Genomic DNA, 21,465 nt, shown 5'->3' on the forward strand with positions numbered 1-21,465 from the left:
CGCATTTATAAAAGGTTATGATTATAATTTAACTTATTTAGTATCAGCCTTCACATTACCTATCTCGATCTGGCTACTGATTGTTTAAATTAAAAATACTGATAAAACAGCGCTTAAATTAGACCCTAGATGATTTAGGCTATTCGGTATAATTCAGTCAAGAAGTCTACGAAAACTACAGTCTGTGATATTATCTGGTAAACAAGAACGTGCATAAACTGCTCCCAAAAATACAGGGCAGAATGCCAGAATGGAGTTACTATTCCAGTGCACCATGGTTCGTGATGCCTGATAGGCGTTTAGACAGTCTCAGGGTTGAATGAGCCCCCCACGTCTTACACCGCTGAGTGCCCCTCCCGGGTCGGTGTTCTCTGCGCGGAAGTACTTGTCTAATAAAACGCTGCTACTGTAATTGCTTGAACATTCATTTAATTATGGGTAGTACGATCACATAGAAATTCACATTTTTGACTTAATGCCTTTGGAATTCAACACATATTCAACTAGCATGACAAATAACAATATAAAATTACAATGAAAGACCACATATAGGCCCAACGTTTTTAACCGACTAATTTCCTTGATAAATACACGTAAATAAGGTTTCAGCAAGTAAATAGAAAACCTTTTTAAATATCTCCAAATAATGTTCATATCTGTGAAACAAATCATTAACATTTTAACATCTATTGAGTGACCTAGTTATAATTCAAGGCCATTCACTGCTTAGTTTTTGCCACGCATTTCATTCTCTTAAATTTGGAAGGCATCAAACAAATGCCTTCAAAATGTATATACATGTAAATACTGTTCACTCCCCAAATAATTTTAATTTTCTGTGGCTCCAGTCACTGAATGTAAAATATTTTAGCAGATGTGTGCGTGTGTTGGCATTTGTCAGTTTATGTGTGCCCCTGCTGAGCTGCAGGCAATATGTGTGGGTGTGCATTCCAATACTGACCTTCTTGTTTTGTGTGTGTGTGTGTGTGTGTTAAGCCTTAGGCTATGAGATGTGTGTGCGTGTGGCTGCCCCTGCTGGCACTCAAACCATGCGGTGTGGGTCCATGGGGCAGCCTGGAAGGCGGAAGCTGTCAGGAACAGGGCTGTCAAGTTTGCAGATGATCTTATAGATGGACTTTTTCCAGCAGGGGTCGGCATCTCGCCCACTTTGGATGGCTGCAAAGAACTCCCTTAGAGCCAGCTCAGACACCTCCACAAACCTTTCAGGAACCTGGTCAACAAAACCAAAAACAAGACACTAATGCACAACACACACAAACACGTGCACACACGCTGCAGAACATCGTCACACAGGAGTGCGTGCTCACCTGGTAGTCATTGCTCTTGTTGTAATGCATGTTAAGAATGCGGAAGAGCTCGGAGTTGCGGCTCAGGTGCAGCGCCCTCTCTCGGGTGGCAGCCAGGCCTTCACGAGCAGCCTGTCGTGCAAACCGCTCCATCTGAATGTAGAAGAACTCTCGGAAGTTACTAAACCACTTAATGAGCTGAGAGGTGACACAGCGGTTGAACTGTGGGGAGGAAAGAGCAGATGAGAAGTTAGATCAAATTATATACCAAATGAAGTAAGCATGACATAAATGGGATAAACTGTATACGCAATAATAATGCAATTCCCATGCTGAACAAGGCTGTTAATTGAAATAGTTCAACAGGAACTGTAAAAGTTGATTAATAACCTTCTGTGGTATTTAGTGCAGTATAAAATATATATGTGAATGCCTAGCAGTAATTACTGCATCTAACTGTGTCTAATTGTGTTTTGCGTCACTATTATTGTGTTGTAAATACATGTTCCCATGGTGATGAAAGAGCACCTTGACATCAGGGAAGTAAGTCTTTAATGTGTTGGAGCTGGGGTAGCGTGTGTAGAAAAACATTAGCTTGGCTTTCTTTAAATGACATGGGGAGAGACCCTCCTGAGAGTTCAGACAGTTAAGGGAATTGGACTATAACACCTGCATAATGTACATATGCGAGCAATCACAAAACAGGATAAATAAGTAGAAATCTAGACCTTGAGCAATATACCCAATAAAAATACCACTTTGCTGACAAGCAGTGGACTTGCAGTTCTGAATATTTTCATTTTTGAAATTCCAATGTTGTTTTTTCAATATTGAGCCAAAAATACTTTTAGTTTTGATATTTTGATTTGATACATGATTCGTATTTTGTTCCTCTGTGAGCCAAACAGAGACAACCATGAAAAGACATGTTCACATTAAATTGAAAAATAATAAACAAGAAACATAAAATATAAAAATCTCACTTCAGACCATTCTTGTGATATTAACATGCTCTCTTGAAATATTTTAGGTAATGCTAAATGCAACTATCAATATATCAGTAACTGTGTTAGCAGAGGTACTGATACTATCAGTTAATATTTTCAATAAACAGATGCATACGCTCCGCAGAAGACACTAATACAAAAATAAATGTTTTAATTTAATTTAATTTTTAATACATATAAGCTCATCATGAAGGTAACTTATTCCCAACTCTCAAAGCTGTAATTTGCCATTTATTTTTCTTTGTCTTTTTTTAAAAAAAGGATATTGCCCCAGAGCCAAGAAAGAGAGCTGCCTCTCCTCCATCTAGTCCTCCAACTCCTCCTGCTCTCATCCCCTCATCCCTACCTCTGTCAGCCAGAGGGGGATTTAACTGGCCCAGCAGAGGTAGGGGAGGGAACGACAGATTGTGAGAGCGAAATTCCATGAAGGGTTCATTGGAGAGGCCATCTTTGTGGAGAGGCATAGTGGAGAGAGATCGAGCGAAGAGTTGCTGCATGGTGTAGTGCAGAAGTGGCAGAGGGAGGGCAGGAGGGTTTGGAGCACAGGAGGGTAGGAAGGGATCCTTGTTCCTCGGGGGAATGAGTGTGGGTAGAGGGGGCTGGGGTAAGAGGGGGAGGAGTGGTAAGCTGGGGTTGGACTGAGGGATCAAGGTGCTCTTGGGTCTGTCTTCGGGTAGGGGGTTCCTCTTGTCCTGAGGTCTCTTTATGACCAGTGGCAATGCCTCAGCTTGTTCCACAACATGCGGTGCTGTTCCAGGCTTTGGCTTCTTGGCTGGGTTTGGATCCCGTGACCTGCTGGTGGGAGGCTCCTGTGCTAGAGCTGCAGCTTGGGCTGGGGCAGGGTCCGCAGCATAGAGGCGAACAACCCTGTCAATGACCCGAGCCATCACGTTGGCCAGCTCCTTCTTGAGGGCCTGAGCAAACTTCTCACCACCTCCCGCACTCTCCCACTCTCCCTGCACCAGGCTGCAGCCCAGCCACATGCCTCCTTCATTCAGCTCTACATCCAGGTCCACCGGGGCTTCAGAAAACACTTCAGAACTCCCGTTCAGGGCACATTCATGTTTTTTTGCAGAAGAGCACAGGGGAGGAGAGAGCTCCCCAGTGAGATGACCATCGCCTTCGCCTTCAGAGAACATCTCCGCCACTTCATCTATTGCCCCGTCATCCTCTCCTTCTCCTCCTCTCTTCTCTTCCTCTGTCTGCTGTTCTCCATATGCTCTCCATACCTTGCGCTGAAGCTCCAGCAGCCGTCCTCTGGTTTCCTCAAACTGAAGTTTCAACTCACGCCGTCGCCGCTGCCTCTCCTCCCTGCTCTCCTTCCTCCTCCCCCGTTCATCTCCACTCCGCTCCTCCCTGGTCATCGGCGCTATGCTCCCCCTCCCTCTGTGGCCGTCTCTCCCCATTTCTCCCTCCCTCCTCCCCATGCTGTCCACTCTAAGCCTCTTCACCCGCATGAGGTCCTGGCTCCAGTCACCAGGCTCAGAGGCCACGCCTCTTCCCCTCTCTGCGAGTCGGTACTGCGGGACTCGGGCTCCTCCTGCTGCCTCCCTCCTCCCCGACACCTCTGCGTCCTCCCCTCCAACCTCTGCACAAACAGGCAGCTCGGAGAAGAAGCACTGCCGCTGCCTATATCCACTCCACCTCTGGGAGGCACTGTTGGGATGCAGAAGAGGAGAAAGGATGGAGTAAGATGCTGGGCTGCCTCCTGGTTGGTGGATGCCAGTGGAGGTGGACTCTCGTGGGCTGCGGTACAGGTCAAAGGGGTACACCTGTGATGGCTGCTGCTGGAAAGATTCTGAAGAGGAATCCATCACCCCTCTTCTCCTCAGCCTGGGATTCTGCATTGAGAGAGGATGACTTAAATTTGTTCATCTGCAATTGTGTCAGTGTTTAAAATTGGTGTGGCCCTCTCACTGTTATCTTTGTCAGCATCACTTCTCTCGTTCTCTTTCCTGCGTTATCAGCTCATGAACAGCTGTATCCACTGTTTATTCACACTGTTGACTCACTTTCCCTCATCCTTCTCTCTCTCGTGCTTTCTCTCTCTGCTACACAGACACAACTCTACACCATCATAGAGAAAGTGAGAAAGAGTAAATATTTTTAAAGAGATTACTGTAGTGTACTAACTAAAAGCGCGGCTCAAAGCCTTACAAAGCTCAGTGGGAAAGGTACCTCGGAACTTCGATCACTGGTTGACCAGCTTTACGGGGATAGATGGGTGGATGAATGCTGGAAAGAGATCTAACATTAAAAGCAGCTTTCACCTCAATACTTTTACTAATATTTTTAAAATAAATTTTTAGTACATAAATTGACTAGGTATTTACTACGTTGTAATTGTATTTTATTTATTTTTTTTGTATTTTCATAGCTATTTAACTACCACGGGAGACAGCATTCTGCGGGTAAATTGTATGCGTTTGCATTCATTATTGAATGGGAAAGTAAAGCCGACGTCTTCCTTTTAAGTTCCCTTGTCGGTCTGAGGTCTGGCCAGAGCAAGCTATCGCGCTGGGCTACTCCAAATTCCGCTGCCTCTGACTGACGCACTGACATTTGTAAACTGTCATCGCGCTGCCTATGTCGCAGATAAACAGATAAACGAACGAAGCTATTCTGAAGGACAAACAAATGACTTGGTATGTAGTATTTAAACAGCAGTCAGGTTTTTAATAACATAAAAATAACTTACACCACAGTCTGGCTGCAAACGTGTCCGAACGATCACTTTGAACTGTGATTTCTTGATGATTTTCAGTTCCTAAAGAAGCGTATGGTCGACCTGTGCCCAGTGGTCATCGAAAGCACAACACGCAAAGTGCTACCGAGTTTCCTGTTATTGCGATTCCTCCTGTCTAGCGCTGTCTATCTCCCAACGTAGCGCACTATCGCGTTGTAATTGTCCAGTGGGCGTTGAGGTGCGAGGGAGGGATGTCCGTCAGTTTGTGTGCTCCCTTCAGTCCTCCTCCACACACACACACGCACAGAGAGAGAGAGAGAGAGAGAGAGAGAGAGAGAGAGAGAGAGAGAGAGTGTCTCTGTCTCTCCACGTGGGGTAGCTTTCCGGCAAACGACCTCCACCAATCAAAAACCGTTTGATCCGACGGTTAATCCAGTTAGTCCAGAGTATTTCACTGGCCACCAAAGTGTTATATCATTACCGAAGCCCACTCTTTTGAAAGCTTTTATGGGGAGACTGGTCAAGTTTTAATGTTTTCTTTTTCACAATTCAATCCCACATCTAAAATGTTTATAACACCCCATAGTTTTACAGGCCTCAAAATGTCATGAAGCTGGCATTAGCCAACAGAGAGGGACTCGCCTTATTGGGACATTTCTGTGTCAGTCGGGGAAAACCTCTTCATCTTACAATTTAAAAGTACCCCGTGTCTCTCTAGTGCCCCTTACTCATTTTTATTGTCAGATCACACTCCCTTTCCCACTTCAGAGCAGTTCTCCACCAACCAACCAGCCCACAATAATCAGTGGCCACTGTTGTTATGGAAACAAGAAATGTGACACAAAGCCTTTTTAATAAAGAGAGCTGGCAGCTAGAGATCTGAGTAAACAAAAACATTTGAATAGGTATAAAAAAATACTGGAGCAAAGGTTAGACAGAAATAGAAAATGACACAGCACAGTACACTCATGTAGGCAATATAACAAAAGGTAACACTAAATAAAATAAGCTAATCTATCTGTGTATGGTGGCCTATGAATATTCAGGAAGCGAAGGACTCAAATCTAACGGTAGTTAGATTCCTTCTCTTACAAAAGGATCCAATTGCACTGCAAGCCATGTATAAGCCCTCGTGAGTTTGGCTGAACACTGGCTATGCCACTGAATTGTGACAACTGCACACAGGAAACAGAATCCTTTGAACTGGAGCCAAATGACTGACAGCTTCCCTGTTAAAATTTATGAGTCATTTGAACAAAGAGCAGTGAAAAACATGCAGCTGGGTTATGGCCATTTGTGCACAGCATTTTAAAAATGCCACCTAACTCTCAGTCCTCTCAAACAGTAGGAGACGTAATCAAAATGCTTAATTTAAAAGAGTCATGATCAAACATATTGCAATATGACTTCAAACGTGCCTGGAATGAAAAAAAAAGGCATACAGGCAGAGGCAGAGAGAGCTAGAGAGAGAAAAAGAGAGAAAGAGACTCAGGCAGGCAAGCACAGAGAGAGAGAGAGAGAGTCGATGGACAGACAAAGTGTTTGCCTATTGATTCCCTCTGAGGGAAAATTTATGTGTGTGTGTGTGTGTGTGTGTGTGTGTGCACGCGCACTCACCCACAAAGCCTTGGGCAAGGTGACAGAGGGAGGGGTAGTGAGTGAGAGGTAATAAGGACAGAAAAAGAGGATTTGGAATGTAGAGGAAGAGGACAGTAAAAGAGGATGCATACATGTGATCCATCATCCATCTATAGGAACTAGATCAGAAGCAGAGTAGAGAGAAACATACTTTATGGAAGCCTATACAAAAGTGTGTGTGTGTGTGTGTGTGTGTGTGTGTGTGTGTGTGTGTGTGTGTGTGTGTGTGAAAGAGAGAGAGAGAACGAGAAAGAAAGAAAGAAACAACGAGGGGGGGTGAGAGAGAGATGGGAGGGAGTTTAATGGAGTTTTAGTCCACTTAGCAGAGCAAACTGATTCTTTGATCTTTGACCAAAATGACTCCTACAATGTTGTCTAGAACCTTACTTACTGTAAAGTACTGTGGTACTCTCTAGCTCTCACTCTCTCTCTCTAACACACACATATGCTAACTTATTGAATCACTCTCTCTTTTATACAAACACACACACAGTCACACACACTCTCACTCACTCTCCTGCTCACTCTCCCCCAGCACTCAGGATGCAATTATCCTCTTTGGCTGGAGTGTTTTGATGGCATAATTGCCATGGACACTGAGGAGAGAGAGATGGGAGCGAGAGAGAGCGAGAGAGAGAAAACGAGGGATGAGAGCAGGATGGAGAGGGGGAGAGAGGCACATCGAGTGCTGACACTCTCAGCATGCTAATGCCAAAACACACTCCACCTCCCCATTTTCCCTCTTTGTCTCTTCATCCATCTCTCTAAACACACACACACACACACACACACACACACACACACACACACACACACACAGGTGCAATAACCTCTTTCCATTCTATTCCACATCTCACCACTCTCACGAAACCTGCAAACATATGAGAAACAGACAGACAGATACATACATACATATATATATATATATATATATATATATATATATATATATATATATATATATATATATATATATATATATATATATAACACACACACACACACACACACATACATAAACAGTGAGATGGGAGAGACATGAAGAGATTATCAGAACAAGGATGAAAAACATAAAGGGGGATTTTCCATCCTCTGACAATAAAGAGATGATCCCACTCATCCTCTAATCATGCTTTTGTTTTTTGCTCTATTATCTTTTTCCTTGTATTCACACTTACTTTTTTCCCCACTTTTTCAGACATGAAATTCAATGCAGGTCAACAAAGTATGTAACAGTTTTGGACGTATCCAACCTCAATGTCTTTATCTCTGAAATAGCTTAGACGTCAGACCACCTGGTGGCAGTTTATAGCAATTACACCTGAAGCAGCTCAACGCATTTTTAAACATTTATTTTTAATTTAAAAAAAAAAAAAAGGCAGATTAAACACAAAAACAATGCACTACCATTAACAGCTACTATTTTAAATAAAAACACTGCCATTGATTAGAAAAAAAAAAGAGAATGTACTTTGAAATAATCTCAGAAGAAGGTTTTTAAGGCTGGAAAGATTCAAGTGTCCGTTTATTTTAATAGCTTCTATCAAATATAGGTATTTCCAGTGCTACAGCCACAAATACATAGTGTTAAAATACTGGGCCCATACTGTATGCTGGTAGGTAACTGTGTGAGTAAAGAGTTTGAGTGTGTGCGCATGAACGTATGTGTTTGTGTTTTTCTGTGACCGTGGAAGTGGCACTATTCAGTAATATAAAGGGGCATGTATGCTCTAGCTGTTGTCCTGGCAAGTGGGAGTCTCTACAGACAGCAGTCTCTCTGCGTGCTCGAGGCACTCAGCTATCCTCCTCTTCACTGCTTCTCTTTTCTGGGGATCTGCTTCTCCTACAGGCAACCAGAAGGGGTTATCATATTAACATTCATCGTCCTCACAGCAACAAAACCAAAAATGTCTGGGTCATTTCTAAAGATGAACAATACGGCACTTCTGCACTTTCACAGCTTTTCTAGTTCCGCATTTTTTTGGGGGGGGGGGGGGGGGGCGGGGGGGACGAAGTGTTGTGCTTTTCCTTTTTCACTATTTCGTAAAAACCCCAAATGATGGATAATAAACAAAAATCCCAGTTCATACACTATAAATGCCACTCTCCCCCACAAGCGCAGTGAGCAGGGGTCATCACAAGGGGGCGGGGCCGCTTTGATTATTTGCATTCTTCTGAGCAAATTCCGTTACAGTGGGATTTATGCAGGTACTTTCTTAGAGTCTCTGATTTCGTATACCTTTTATATAGTCCATTTACAAGACCACTTCAGAGTCATCAAACGCTTGTATCTTTACAAAACTATTGCAAAATGGCCTACATAAACAGCTCTAGTCATACAAAAGTGTGTTCGTGCAAGCTGCACATTCATGCTCTTCATACAATATGGCTTAATACGATTAGATTGAAAACATTTAATCAGAGATGGTCAAGGTACAGACAAGGAGATTATGCTATGGGTCATGGTAACAGGTGTTGCACCATCATCAGAATTATTGTGTTGCAATGGAAGATGTTTCCCTGGACAGGAAATATCAATAACAGCTTCAGCAACCGCTAACTAACTTACACACTGTGAAGCCTGTCAAGTGTATAGAAGATTCAACAGGCAGTGCAGCTGCACACCATCCCCACTGCATGTCAGACTTGCATGTCAGAGACAGAGGAACAGCTCTTGCTGCAGGTTAGACTGCCATGCTGTGGTTCTGGAAAGCTAGTTATATCATAATACAAGTAGCAGAGTATACAGTCAAATAGGATAATCGGTCAAATGGGATAATCTGTCAAATGGGATAATCTGTGAAACAGTGCAAAATTTATTAGAATTTAAGTTTACATATACAAACGCAAAATGTCTTCAAATTCAGGTTTTAACTTTGGAAATTAAATGTCTCAGATGATATCTGAACTAAATGTCTGAACCGTACTTATCTTTTTGTCCCTGAAATAGAACTAGAAATATGAAAATTAATCAATGTCACAATGGGATTTTGACAACAGACTAGATGAATATATATCTGTGAGTCTGTGTGAGTGTGTGTACGTGTGTGTGACTGTGAGCGTGTGTGTGTGTGTGTGTGTGTGTGAGTGTGAGTGTGTGTGTGAGTGTGTGTGTGAGTGTGTGTGTACATGAGCAGGACCTGAACCTACTTCCACAGATTTTTTGGCCGTTATAGCATTTTGAAATAAAAGTAACTATCAAGAAAACATCTGCGAAAATTTAAAGATTAAAGATTCCACCAATGCAAAAGTATGTAATGCATAGAACTCATAGCATTTTCCTGTAGGAATTTGCTGGGACATAAAAATAAAATTCACTTTGGATTCACAGAAGAGACCCATTTTCCTCCTTTTCTCTGGACTTGTGAGGTGCTGAGCCTCACTGAGTTTATCAGTGTGTCAACAGATTAATTCGAGAGAGATGTCGGATTGTCTTGCATTCTTTTGTTTGTTTTACCATTTTTGGACTCTACTAGTGTTATAATTCAAGGCAGAGCATCCCCAGGATGATGCAGACTGGATGACAATGCCTCATTTCTCCCAACTATACTGTTTTCATTGTTATTAATGTTATTATATTGTTTAAATTAGATGTAATGTTACAGATTTGTCATCCGGCTGCTCATGTCTAGAAGACTTGTGGACTGTCCCGGGATAAGGGGCTTCCTTGCCGATTACCTCTTGGAACACCCCATCTCCTCCACCCTCCCAATCTGACTCTACACTGAGCAGGAAACGTTTGCTCAGGAATTACACTTTGCAATATTGCCCTCAGCATAAGAGCAACAAAAATCGCCTCTTTGCTCCTTCCTCACCCTTCACTCCATTCATGAGGATGTCCACTGCTGTTCTGTATCTTGATATTGCTGCACTGTACTCTCCCTCTTTCTCTCTTTCCAGGGCTACATGCAGCTCACTGGTTGCCTGGGCCATATAGCCCACCTCCCCTTCACAGCCAGGGCCATCTGGATTGGTCAGTGCAAGGGACAGGAGCTCAGAATGGTCAGGAGAGCCACAGGGTTGATCTGAAAGACAGAATGAAAAGAATAAGCAGCCAAAAATGACAGATTGGCGACAACGAAGGGTGGGAGGAGTGGGGTTGAGGGGTGCGTAAAGACCTTCTTTAGCGCAGGGGTCAAACATGGCTAGGTCTTTGCCTGAGAGCGGGGGCAGAACCACATCTGCATGCTCTTCCAATATGCAGTCAAAGAGCGAATCAAACTCCTCTGATTGGTTTATTGGAGAATCGGGAGGTTCAGCGCAAGCAACTACAGTATAAACGAGATAATGGCACAAAATGCACAAGTCAATTAATGCAGTATTATAACAAGTTTCTATAACGGACTGCCTTGAACTAACTAGTCTACAAGTTCTTAACTGTGCAAAAGTTTGCTAACCTACTTAAGACAGATTTAAGGAATCAAACAAAAAGTTGCAATGAGTTTCGATGTCTTATGTCAAGCTGCATTCAACTATTTGTTTTTCTTCCTCACATATTAAGATATTTTTAATCTTCCTGAGAAATGGCCCACTTCAGGTGGTAAGTCACGTTCCAGTACAACAGCTTACAGGGAACACAGAACACATAACGCTGCCCAGATAAAGACTTGTTTGGGTACAGTTTCAGGCTGCTGGTTGCCAGATTTTAATTCTTGAAGTAGTCTAAATAAACTAGAAAATTAACAGCACCTGTGCTGGGTTGGTCTATGCTGATATCCTCTTCCTCTTTCTCTGTCTCTTGAACTGGGCTGCCCTCCATGTCACTAAAGGCCTCAACTGCCACCTCAGGCTCGCCTAACCCTTGTTCTCCCAGGGCAGACTCCAATTCCTGGGCCTGGATGGGGGCCTCCCTCCCTGCCTCCTCCTCTGCTCCCAGTCCACTGGCCCCCATGGGTAAAGGAATAAGAGGCGGGGGTAGTGAAGTGGAAGAAGAGACAGAAGATGGATCTAATGGCCTTATCACCTCTCCTCCCTGAAACAAATTAAAGACCGAGAAGGAGTATGGCAGAGAGAAGTGCATATGTGTGCACATGTGTGTGCATGAGTATGCATGAACATCTGACCCTAAAGAAATCTTTGAGCTGAGGGCTGTTGTACAGCGCTGGGATGTTTATAGTAAAGAGAAGCATGACTTCAGCGGCCTTCCTCCTCTCTTCAATCACCACCTCATCAAACCGACCTGAGAGAGAAATACAAACAGGTCATGTGGATGGAAAAAAAGAAAAAAAGAAAGACAAGAGATATCTCAAAAGATTGCAGTGTGGACTTCAGCACATCATATATTGCTGCCTCAATGCCTCTGTCCCAGTACTCTCCTCCAGCTGACATTGTGTTTTGGTCTTACCAAACACTTGTGCCCGAGGAAAAGAAGGAAACTCCTCTTGTCTTCTGAAGAGGTTCCTGTGAGTGTAAGACAGCTCTCCATGCAGCTTCTTCAGTTCTGAATACCTTCTCCATACCACCACCTGTCAATCCCCACCACACCACACTCACTCTGGAGCGGTTTGAGCGGTGTCAAGGTGTCGGTATTGAGTCACTTTAGGTAACAAGGTAACAACGGTCTCTTAGCAAGACACCGTTGTTTCAAATCTCCCAATGTCACCGAATCTTTACATTGGTGTTTTAGGAATGCTTAAGTTCAATTTACATTTACAAATACCGTTTTGTGAAACACCTTAATTTTGTCCACAAAAGTCAGGTCATCACATCTCAGTTATTATAACATCTTTGTTTACAGCAACACAGATTTGTGGCATTTGTTATCATGGGCACATCTAAAATCTACCACCCAACATAAGAGGAAACAGTATCACTGATTAACATTCAGTTTCCAGGTAACTGGACAGATTCACTACCCACCTCTTTCACGTCCTCTGGTCGCTTCTTTGACACAAACTGGTGGGAGGGAAGGGAAAATGAGAGTGGGAAGAGTACATACTATTACAGAAATATATAATTGGAAAGGGGGTATTGTTACTGTATATTTCAGTATATAACTGTACGCAGATGGAAAATGTTTATTATGAGTCTTGTGCAATTGGTCTGTACATAATAGAACCGAGGACAAGGTACATTCAAGATCGCCATCTAATCTTATCTAATATTTTAGCATTGTGGCAGGAAGTGTGCGGTAAACCCAACCCAACGAGCACAAAGAGGTAGTCACGAGATTTGTTGAGCCAACCAGCGAACAATAGCTCATTGCTAAACCCTACGAGGGCGCGGAGGACACGCCAACGATGATATTATGTTTCTTTAGCTATAGTGTGTCAGTGAATACGCGCAACCATTGATGCAAACACAGGAAGCTATAAAACGTCTACTCTAAGTCAGTGGGTAGGTCAGATAAAACTGATAAGGTAAAACAAGTAACACTAGCTAAATTTTTAGGAACACCAAATGATAAGGTGAAATTGCAATGAATCGGTCTGTCCGAAAATAATCACTGTTATGACATTTTAAATTACAAATGCGTAAGATTATATACAGACATTCAGCTAACATTAAATACCTATTTTGATAGGTAGCTACCTAAGGTATCTAAACTTTTCCCATCAAAACATTCTTGCTTGCTACTAACCCTTGCCGTTACTTTATATTCCGTATGTCCTTTCTCGTGTGTGCGTGGATCTGTAACTGTGAAGAAGCGATAGTATTCCTCTTTCTTAGTCTTTCTAGACATCACAAAAGCTTTAAATAAATATGTTCTACAAGCAGCAAAATAAATTTGCTATAACTAGCTAGCTAATTCTAGCTAACTCTTAAATCTGAGGATAGAGTATGGATTTTTTTTGACAGCTACTTCCTGCTTGCGTCATTGATAACGTATGTTTCAGCCTTTCCCAAACGCCAAGAAAAATGTGTTCACAAATTAAGATTTGCAGTAGATTAATAAAATGCATTTAAAATAAATGAGTTTAAATACGACTTTAATATTTAAAATGCATAAATGGGTATTATGAAAAGCCTTTTTATGAGTGACAAGAGGACATCTGCTGGCAAATAACGTTATCTGGTATGATTAAATGTTTGTACTAGAGTTATAATATATTTGTACTGGAGTTATAAAGAATGCTCTTTTACAATATAAAATTGCTGGAAGTCTCTGACGTTCGTTCTGGCCTTTATTTTGGATTTTGAACAGGGCTTCCGGCAACATGGATGAAATTGTGACAGACATCGTAGCTCCAGAAGATTTAAAGGTAAATGTTTTTAATAGCCGTTTCGTACATCATAATAACATAAACTTCAAACTCCTCGTTCTTGAAAGACAAGTAATGCGTTTGAGCAACAGCAAATTAAAATTCGTCTATTATTTTTCAGCTCCTCTGGCTAGCTATCCAGTTAGCTAAATAGATTAGGTCATTAGTTAGTTAGGTTAGCTAGCTCGATGTTCAACCTAACTAGCGATAGCTAGGTTAGTTAACGTAGCAGGTTAGCTAAATGGCTGTTCTGCCTATCCTTAACGATGTATCGATTCATAATTAGCTATGTGAGCCATATTATATAGGGTACGGAGTTGTATACAGTCCATAGACGCAACGTAAATGATGGCTAGGGGGAACCTTTGCTATCTGAAAACATGAAAACATAACGCATGAAAGACTTAGATGAATTAAAGATTTTGTTTATCAGTCCCGTTTAAAGTCATATTATGAATTTGGTATGAATGGGTATGGGTATGAATTGGAGATGTTGTGGTCCTTACAGTGGATGTCAATTTCTTTTGTGTTGATTTCCCGTTTGACAGAGATTTGAGAAAAAATACAACTCAGAAATGGAAAAAGGACCTGTATCCAAGGAAACCAAATTTGAGTATGCATGGTGTTTGATCAGAAGTAACCACACCAATGACATCAGGATAGGCATTCAGCTGTTGGAGGGTGAGTGAGTCATACAAATAACAGTTATGCAGTTACAATGCCTAATTTTACAGTTACCAGATTTTAATTTCGTTCATCCAGTTACAAGCTGGAAGACTGAAAAGGTTGTGGTTTTGCCACATCCTGAATAACCATGTAATACAAAGCATATACATTTCATTATTATAGAGCTGGTGCAGAAAAGCCCAAAAGATGACCAGAGAGACTTCCTGTTCTACTTGGCTGTTGCAAACTACAGACTCAAGGTGATGAGAATTACTTTTCTTTTTTGTTAAGATATTATTTATTGTGTAGTATTAATAATTGGTTTGATTTTAACAGCTGTGTCTTGTTTCTGTGTGATTTCTTTTATTATTATTATTGACAAATGACAAATGTCTTCCATCATTTTAGTAAAACCCTAATCCAACAGTCTCACAGTCAATAGACAAAGTGCGATGAAAACATTAGTTTAGTGAGTAACCATGAGTAATGTGGATGTCTTTTTTTTACTTTCTTATCTTTCTTCCTCTTTCACAGGAGTATGAGAGAGCTCTTAAGTACATTCGCATTCTGCTGAGAAATGAACCCGGAAATAAGCAGGCCATTGAGCTGGAAAAGCTCATCAACCAGGCCCTAAAGAAAGGTGCCATTTCTGTGTGTGTGATGGAGAGCTTGCTGCATATAGGGTGCAACATTTGGGGGTGATATTACAGCCTAACGAAAAGCTTTTCTCATTAGCCTTGTGTGATGCAAAAAGTAATGGTGTCATCAGATATTGTAGTGACAATACAATGCAGTATGTCTGAGACTGAAGCTTGTTAATGGATTTGGTCACTTTCACCACTTGATGCTGTTATAATAATGGCATCTGAGATCAGATATTTAAATGGAAATCAATTATATTTTATATCAGGGAAGTAAAGCAAGATGAGGGTTTTGGAAGCTGGTGATGAGGCAGAAATCTGTGATGAAGTGCCACTGTGTCTTTCATGACTTGCTTTCTTTGGCTTGTCAGTTTGTTGTCAGCTTGATGGGTATCAAAACAGAAAGTGAATCACATCTCAGTAGTTATGACAGTGAAGCAATGGGGAGGTGTGTTGATGGGTATAGTTACACACCTATCAATGGGGAGATGATCACAAAACACACTAAATAGTTCTTTTGATGTTTTTTTTTCTTCTTTTTTTTCTTCTTTTTTTTCAGATGGCTTGGTCGGTATGGCAATTGTCGGAGGTATCGGTTTGGGTGTGGCTGGATTAGCAGGACTTATTGGAATGGCTGTGGCCAAGTCGGCCAAATCGGCCAAATCGGCCAAATCTTGATAGAGAAGTGGGCATGTATATTGATTTGCCAAGTACTACTTCCTTCTTTCTTCACAGGCTTGTTTAATCACAAATGACTGTAGGAGACACAGGCCATTTATAGACACAGAACTTCACACTGTCAAACATAATTTTTCCTGCTTTTGACCACAAATATGCGACCTTAGTTTGACAGTTTTCCCACATTTTATTAATTTACTAAAGTCAGGCCTTTGGTACACTAGCTGTTGATTTAGGAGATATGTGTGCATGATTTCTCTTCCCACACATTTGGTAAAATAAGGAAATTCAAATTCCAGAAAACATTTAGCTGGTTATTATGAAGATTAACACCTTACTACAGAGATTTGTTTCTTTGTATCAGTGACTATTTTTGTAAATCATATAATCAAACTATATTCTGTGTGTGAGTTTACATGGGTTTAAAATAGAGCTTTTAGAATTGTATAGTATGATTGCTGTTGTGATCAGATGTTTCCATGTGCTCTCATGAAGACATGCTGCCATATATGTATTTGTGATCTCTGTGTCTGAGTATTCTAATGGTGGCCTATGGATTTTTTTCTAATAGGAGATTATGGAGTTTCATGATTAATTGTATATGATCATATATTCAGTTACCTGTGGTTTTCATATTGCAGATAGTGAGTTTCATAATCGATTGCTCCTATTCTTACAGAGGTTGAGGACACTTAGAAATTGAAGTCCTGTTATCAGGATTCAGTTAAACAATCTCCAGCTTGAAGAATAGGAGCATGCCATTTGTATAGAATGCCTGCTTGTAGTTTCACAACTAAAAGCTGTCCTTGGCCTCTGTTAATGTGCTATTTTAAGCACCTGAGCTGAGGTAGGATCAGACTTCACCAGTCTCTGCAAATATTATGACCAGGAGCTCTAACAAACAGAACTGATCCCAGGTCAGTATATATAGCTCGAAATTTCATGAGAATCTGCCTCCAACTTTTTTTTTATTGTGTGTGTGTGTGTGTGTAAAACCTATCCTGAGGTACTCTGCTCTGAGAGTTTCGGTCATCCTGAATTAAAATAGTAGTAGGCCTTGAAAGAAACAAATGATATTTTTAATGTTTAATGTATAAACATATACTCAAACCATGGTCAGCAGTCTGGTTCCATAAAGGTTCTGTGGGTTATCAGCCTGTTTTCTTACATTCTTAATTGCAGTGTCTTTCCATCACTAAAAATCCAAGTGCATCTTGGTAGGTTACATGGTTTTACAACAAGATAGCTTATGTTCATCATTGCTGCAGATTGTTATTACTAATTAACAACGATAAAAGTAAATGATGAAGCTACCTTCTTCCAAGACCCATCCTACTACATACTAAATAGAGTTACATTAGACTTTATATGTTGGAGGAAGAGACATGCAGAAGTAGACACCTGTGCTGCAGCATATACACTATCCTCTGGGACAGTCAACACATGATTTAATGAGTACTTTTGTATGTTATTAATTCGCACTACAAGGTCTTTCTTTGATTGATCAGTTACCTAGGGAAATTTCTTTTAATACACGAGGAGTTTTAAGTGCAGATATATTCAGATTTATTGAATGTTCATAGAGTGAGAACCACAAAAAGCCATAAAACAAAGTCATCATAAACTACCCTGCCTTAAACCTGACCTTTACAACTCCACAAAATACATAAACATATCAGCACTAGCCAACGTAGTACAAATGCTGGTTTTTGGTCAGGTGTTTTTTAATGTTATGTGCAAAAAATGTGAACCTAACCTCTGCTCCTAGGTCAGTGAAAATAGTTATGGTTTTCTCCTGTATATAGCAGTGTATGTTTAGCCATGATTTGGAGATCTAATGTCTTCTGCCTGTTATTTGTTACACAGTTTTTATAAATCACTTAGTACTAAATAATACGAATAGTCAATGTATTTAAAGCTTAAACACTTTTTAAGGCATATTTCCCAGATTATGCAGCAGTTAACTAATTTAAAGTTGATAGCTGAGCAGCATAAAATAATAATGTGTTACTTATGAAAGAACAAGCAGGTCAAAAGCCTCAGAGCACGCAAGCTAACTGAAATTCAGAACTGATTGTGTAACCTCAGGGTGTCGTATTAATTAAACACCAACTTTGAGGATAAACGATTTGTTATTTCTAGGCATTTTATTGGAAGTCTACAAAAAACTAGTTATAATAATAGTGAGTAACCATCAAAGTACCACACAATTATTTATATGAGTTTTTTATTCAACCACATTCTTTTAGCGATACTTATTAGCTGGTTGGTTTTACTTTGAAAAGCTAATCTGATGTTCAATACTTATAAATATATCGAGCAACTGAGGGTTGCAAGCCTTTCCGTTATAATTTAATTAGTGTTAGCAGTGTGCCGAGTATGTTTATGTTATGTATTAGGCTACTGGTTTTACGTCCCTCAAACTTTAAAATACTAAATACAGTCTGTTACAGTAACGCAATTGTAACCGTGATTAATAATCTATTTCGTTTAAAAGTCCAGATACACTCCGGTTTAACCGTGACGAATAATCTATTTCGTTTAAATGTCCAGATATACTCCGGTGCAACCCCGAAGTAACACCTGAATGAATTAATTGAAATAGTTAAAGTTGCAGCAGGAATTAGACATTTAGACAGCACCTTTTAGGCATTTTACATAATTATGTAATGTCTAAATTTATCTTATGGAATAAACATGTAATCAAAAATTAATCGTCACCATAAGCGCAATTAAAAAAGTGAAGAAGCATCATCAAAAGTACGCCCTATCGAAAGCTCAAAATATCGTATGGGATGCACTCAGAAAACATTAGATGGCATATGAATGTAGGTCTGTCTTCTAAAGTGTAAAAGTTTTAGAATATTGTCTGAAAGATTGTTTATTTAAATATATTATGACTATTACCGTTTATTGTAATAACGGTTGCTAGAACAAAAAGTGGAAATGTGGAAATAGGCAAGAGTCTCATAGAAAGCATAGAAATAATTTTTTGTCTTCTGAAGTTAAACGCAGTTTCAGTTAAGACAACAAACAAACAAAGCGAACTTTTGAGTCTCTCAGACAGTCATTGTGGAATCAGTGTCATCAAGGTCAATGCCGAACGTTGGACTTTCGTGACGCCCGATAAACACCTGTTGAGTTTCAGAGTATAAATCGTAAAAGACACAGGTGGGGAGGGTACAGGGGAAGGGAGTGGAAACGGAGATCATAAATCATTGATCTGGCTGCTTTAAACTCAATATCTAAATGATCATTTCTCACAGGAGCGCACTTTCTCTCAATAGAAGCATATGGTGAGAAGCAAGGTCGCATGAAATACGCAGTCACTGATATGTCTGCACGGAAACCGTAAAACGTAAAAAAGGAGAATATAAAACTCTAGGTAAACTCAATTGCGCGCTCAAAACGCGATAATGGACCCAATTATTGAAGTTCTAGCGTTGCTGCTTGGTTTTTTGGGATGGGTAATGGTTGGAATTGCAATACCCAACCGGTACTGGAAGACTTCCACCGTAGATGGGAATGTCATCACTACTTCAACAATTTATGAGAATTTATGGATGTCATGCGCATCGGATTCGACAGGGGTGCACAACTGTCGTGAATTTCCATCACTCCTCGCACTGTCTGGTAGGCCCAGCAAGAGGTCTAGTCCATATTGTTAAATTATACAAATCAAAAATTCACTTTTCTTTCATAGTTTAACTTGTATCAAATTTTAAAAGCAATAAACAGATTTTGCTTGTTATATTTGTGTATGTTCCAAGTGCAATAGCACTGCAATTGTGCTTATTGTGGTTGTCAAATCCACATTTTCTATAACATGCATACATGTATTCAGTCCTCTATTTATATTTCCTGCGTTTATATATATATATATATATATATATATATATATATGTGTGTGTGTGTGTGTGTGTGTGTGTGTGTGTGTGTGTGTGTGTGTGTGTGTGTGTGTGTGTGTGTGTGTCCGTCTGTGTCTGTCTGTCTGTCTGTGTGGTTACTATGCTCTATTCAGCCTAGAAATGCAGCGTGCAATTTCCTGATGTCCGAATTTTGTTGATGAAGGGAGCTGATTGGTTGGATAGCACAGTAAAGACCCCAAATGATTTAATGAGTACAAACGCTTTTCTTAACTCCCTTGTCCTGCAGGGTATATTCAAGCGTCAAGGGCTCTTATGATCGCATCAGTAGTTCTAGGAACGATTGGACTGGCAGCAACGTTAATTGGAATGCAGTGTTCCAAAGCAGGAGGGGAGAACTATGTTCTCAAAGGCAGAATTGCTGGATTAGGTGGCGTCTTTTTTATTTTACAAGGTAATATAATCTTTTGGGACGAACAAATGATGTAATGCAAAGTGGTAAATATTACAATTTTACAATTACAAATATTACATATTACCTTTTCCTCCCCTCCATCAAAGGTTTGTGCACAATGATATCTGTGTCATGGTATGCATTCAACATCACCCAGGAATTCTTTAATCCACTATTCCCTGGAACAAAGTGAGTCGTTTCTGTTAATTTTGTTTCTTTAGAGAAATGCTGCCCTCTAGAGACAGTACAAAACACACACGCGCAAAAAAATTGAATTTATGTCTCCTATGTCCATGTTGTGTTGATGCGGTATAAGTGTGGTTGCGTTACAGGTATGAGTTAGGAGAGGGATTGTACATTGGATGGTGCTCTGGGACTCTAGCTATCTGTGGTGGAGTGTGTCTAGTGTTTGCCTGCAAATCTGACACGGACGAGAAACCGTGAGTCCCCCCCCCACACACACACACACACATACACACATTCACATGTGCATAATTATTTGTAAGGAGTCTTATCCTTATGTTTATTCTGTCCAGTGCTTACCCATACCAACCCTCTAGAGGAACTGTATATTCAGCAGCAACTTCAAGGAGAGATGCTCACAGCACTTATGACAAGAATGCATATGTCTGAAGGACCAAAGAACCACCCAGACCAGTATGGGTCAATTTACTGTATGCAAATATAACAACTGTTGACAGCAACATTAGAGCAACATTGTACATAGTTAGACCTTTTTCAACATTTTGAGGTAATACTATTTAGTTGCAATCAAATAGTGAAGCTATGCCAAATAGTGGTCAAAATACTGGTCAAAAGAAATGTTGTTCAATTTAACAAATATCTTCATACAAACCCTTTGGAATCTTTTGTACAGAGAATGCATTGAAATTCTTTATACAGATTTTGTACTAATTTTCACTGTATAGTCATTCATATTCATAATGTGGAATATCAATTCTTTTATTAAGATTATTTTAATAACAGTTCACAATGTACATAAATAATTGTTATTAATTAGAATTCCTTAAGATATCCACATGAATTAAGGTCAAAAATTAGCATCAAGTTCTTTTGACTGTGGTTGTAGTTTTAGTCTATGTTTTATACTGCAAGTGTCAAATAAATGAAAAACAATGTCTTATAATGCATTGTGATCTTGCCCTGCTGTTTTAATGTACTCCAATGAAGAGGAAGTAATAAGTAGGTGGCTTGTCACTCGACATTTAGTTGACAAAAATAACACCATTAATAGATGTGGCAAGGAGGTTGTGCCCAGGAATAAACGCCAAGCCGGGAGTGATGTAGATAGCGTGCCCA

General features: G+C 40.4%; 4 protein-coding genes across 7 annotated transcripts; 2 read left to right on the forward strand and 2 right to left on the reverse strand.

The window, feature by feature from the left end:
- Nucleotides 1–412: 412 nt before the first annotated feature.
- Nucleotides 413–5,306, reverse strand: prox3 (prospero homeobox 3). 4 transcript variants are annotated; one of them, XM_081694988.1, is made up of 6 exons: nt 5,013–5,306; nt 4,493–4,549; nt 2,581–4,155; nt 1,836–1,943; nt 1,329–1,529; nt 413–1,231 (listed from the first exon to the last, which is right to left on the reverse strand). In XM_081694988.1, the coding sequence occupies exons 3-6, from the start codon at nt 4,126–4,128 to the stop codon at nt 1,043–1,045; spliced, it is 2,046 nt and encodes a 681-aa protein (XP_081551114.1). In that variant the 5' UTR covers nt 4,129–4,155; nt 4,493–4,549; nt 5,013–5,306; the 3' UTR covers nt 413–1,042. The 4 variants fall into 4 exon arrangements, 3 of the variants coding, with proteins under 3 accessions (XP_081551114.1, XP_081551115.1, XP_026869764.1); XM_081694989.1 differs by lacking the exon at nt 4,493–4,549 and having other exon boundaries at nt 2,581–3,970; nt 4,087–4,155; nt 5,013–5,304; XM_027013963.3 differs by lacking the exon at nt 4,493–4,549 and having other exon boundaries at nt 5,013–5,305.
- Nucleotides 5,307–7,975: 2,669 nt separating this feature from the next.
- On the reverse strand, nt 7,976–13,457 carry snx15 (sorting nexin 15). The gene is made up of 8 exons (XM_027013986.3): nt 13,219–13,457; nt 12,498–12,533; nt 11,983–12,103; nt 11,702–11,817; nt 11,328–11,610; nt 10,757–10,906; nt 10,454–10,663; nt 7,976–8,481 (listed from the first exon to the last, which is right to left on the reverse strand). The coding sequence occupies exons 1-8, from the start codon at nt 13,318–13,320 to the stop codon at nt 8,369–8,371; spliced, it is 1,131 nt and encodes a 376-aa protein (XP_026869787.1). The 5' UTR covers nt 13,321–13,457; the 3' UTR covers nt 7,976–8,368.
- A 55-nt stretch (nt 13,458–13,512) lies between these two features.
- fis1 (fission, mitochondrial 1) lies at nt 13,513–16,940 on the forward strand. Its single transcript, XM_035519757.2, has 6 exons — nt 13,513–13,653; nt 13,783–13,840; nt 14,389–14,521; nt 14,690–14,766; nt 15,041–15,146; nt 15,707–16,940. The coding sequence occupies exons 2-6, from the start codon at nt 13,796–13,798 to the stop codon at nt 15,823–15,825; spliced, it is 480 nt and encodes a 159-aa protein (XP_035375650.1). The 5' UTR covers nt 13,513–13,653; nt 13,783–13,795; the 3' UTR covers nt 15,826–16,940.
- Nucleotides 16,941–17,113: 173 nt separating this feature from the next.
- Nucleotides 17,114–21,434, forward strand: cldn15a (claudin 15a). Its single transcript, XM_081694582.1, has 5 exons — nt 17,114–19,458; nt 19,981–20,145; nt 20,253–20,334; nt 20,478–20,585; nt 20,682–21,434. The coding sequence occupies exons 1-5, from the start codon at nt 19,242–19,244 to the stop codon at nt 20,776–20,778; spliced, it is 669 nt and encodes a 222-aa protein (XP_081550708.1). The 5' UTR covers nt 17,114–19,241; the 3' UTR covers nt 20,779–21,434.
- The last annotated feature ends 31 nt before the right edge of the window (nt 21,435–21,465 follow it).

This window comes from Electrophorus electricus, chromosome 13, assembly GCF_041902795.1.
Source record: "Electrophorus electricus isolate QZ-2024a chromosome 13, ASM4190279v1, whole genome shotgun sequence".
Classification (NCBI taxonomy): Eukaryota; Metazoa; Chordata; class Actinopteri; order Gymnotiformes; family Gymnotidae; genus Electrophorus; species Electrophorus electricus.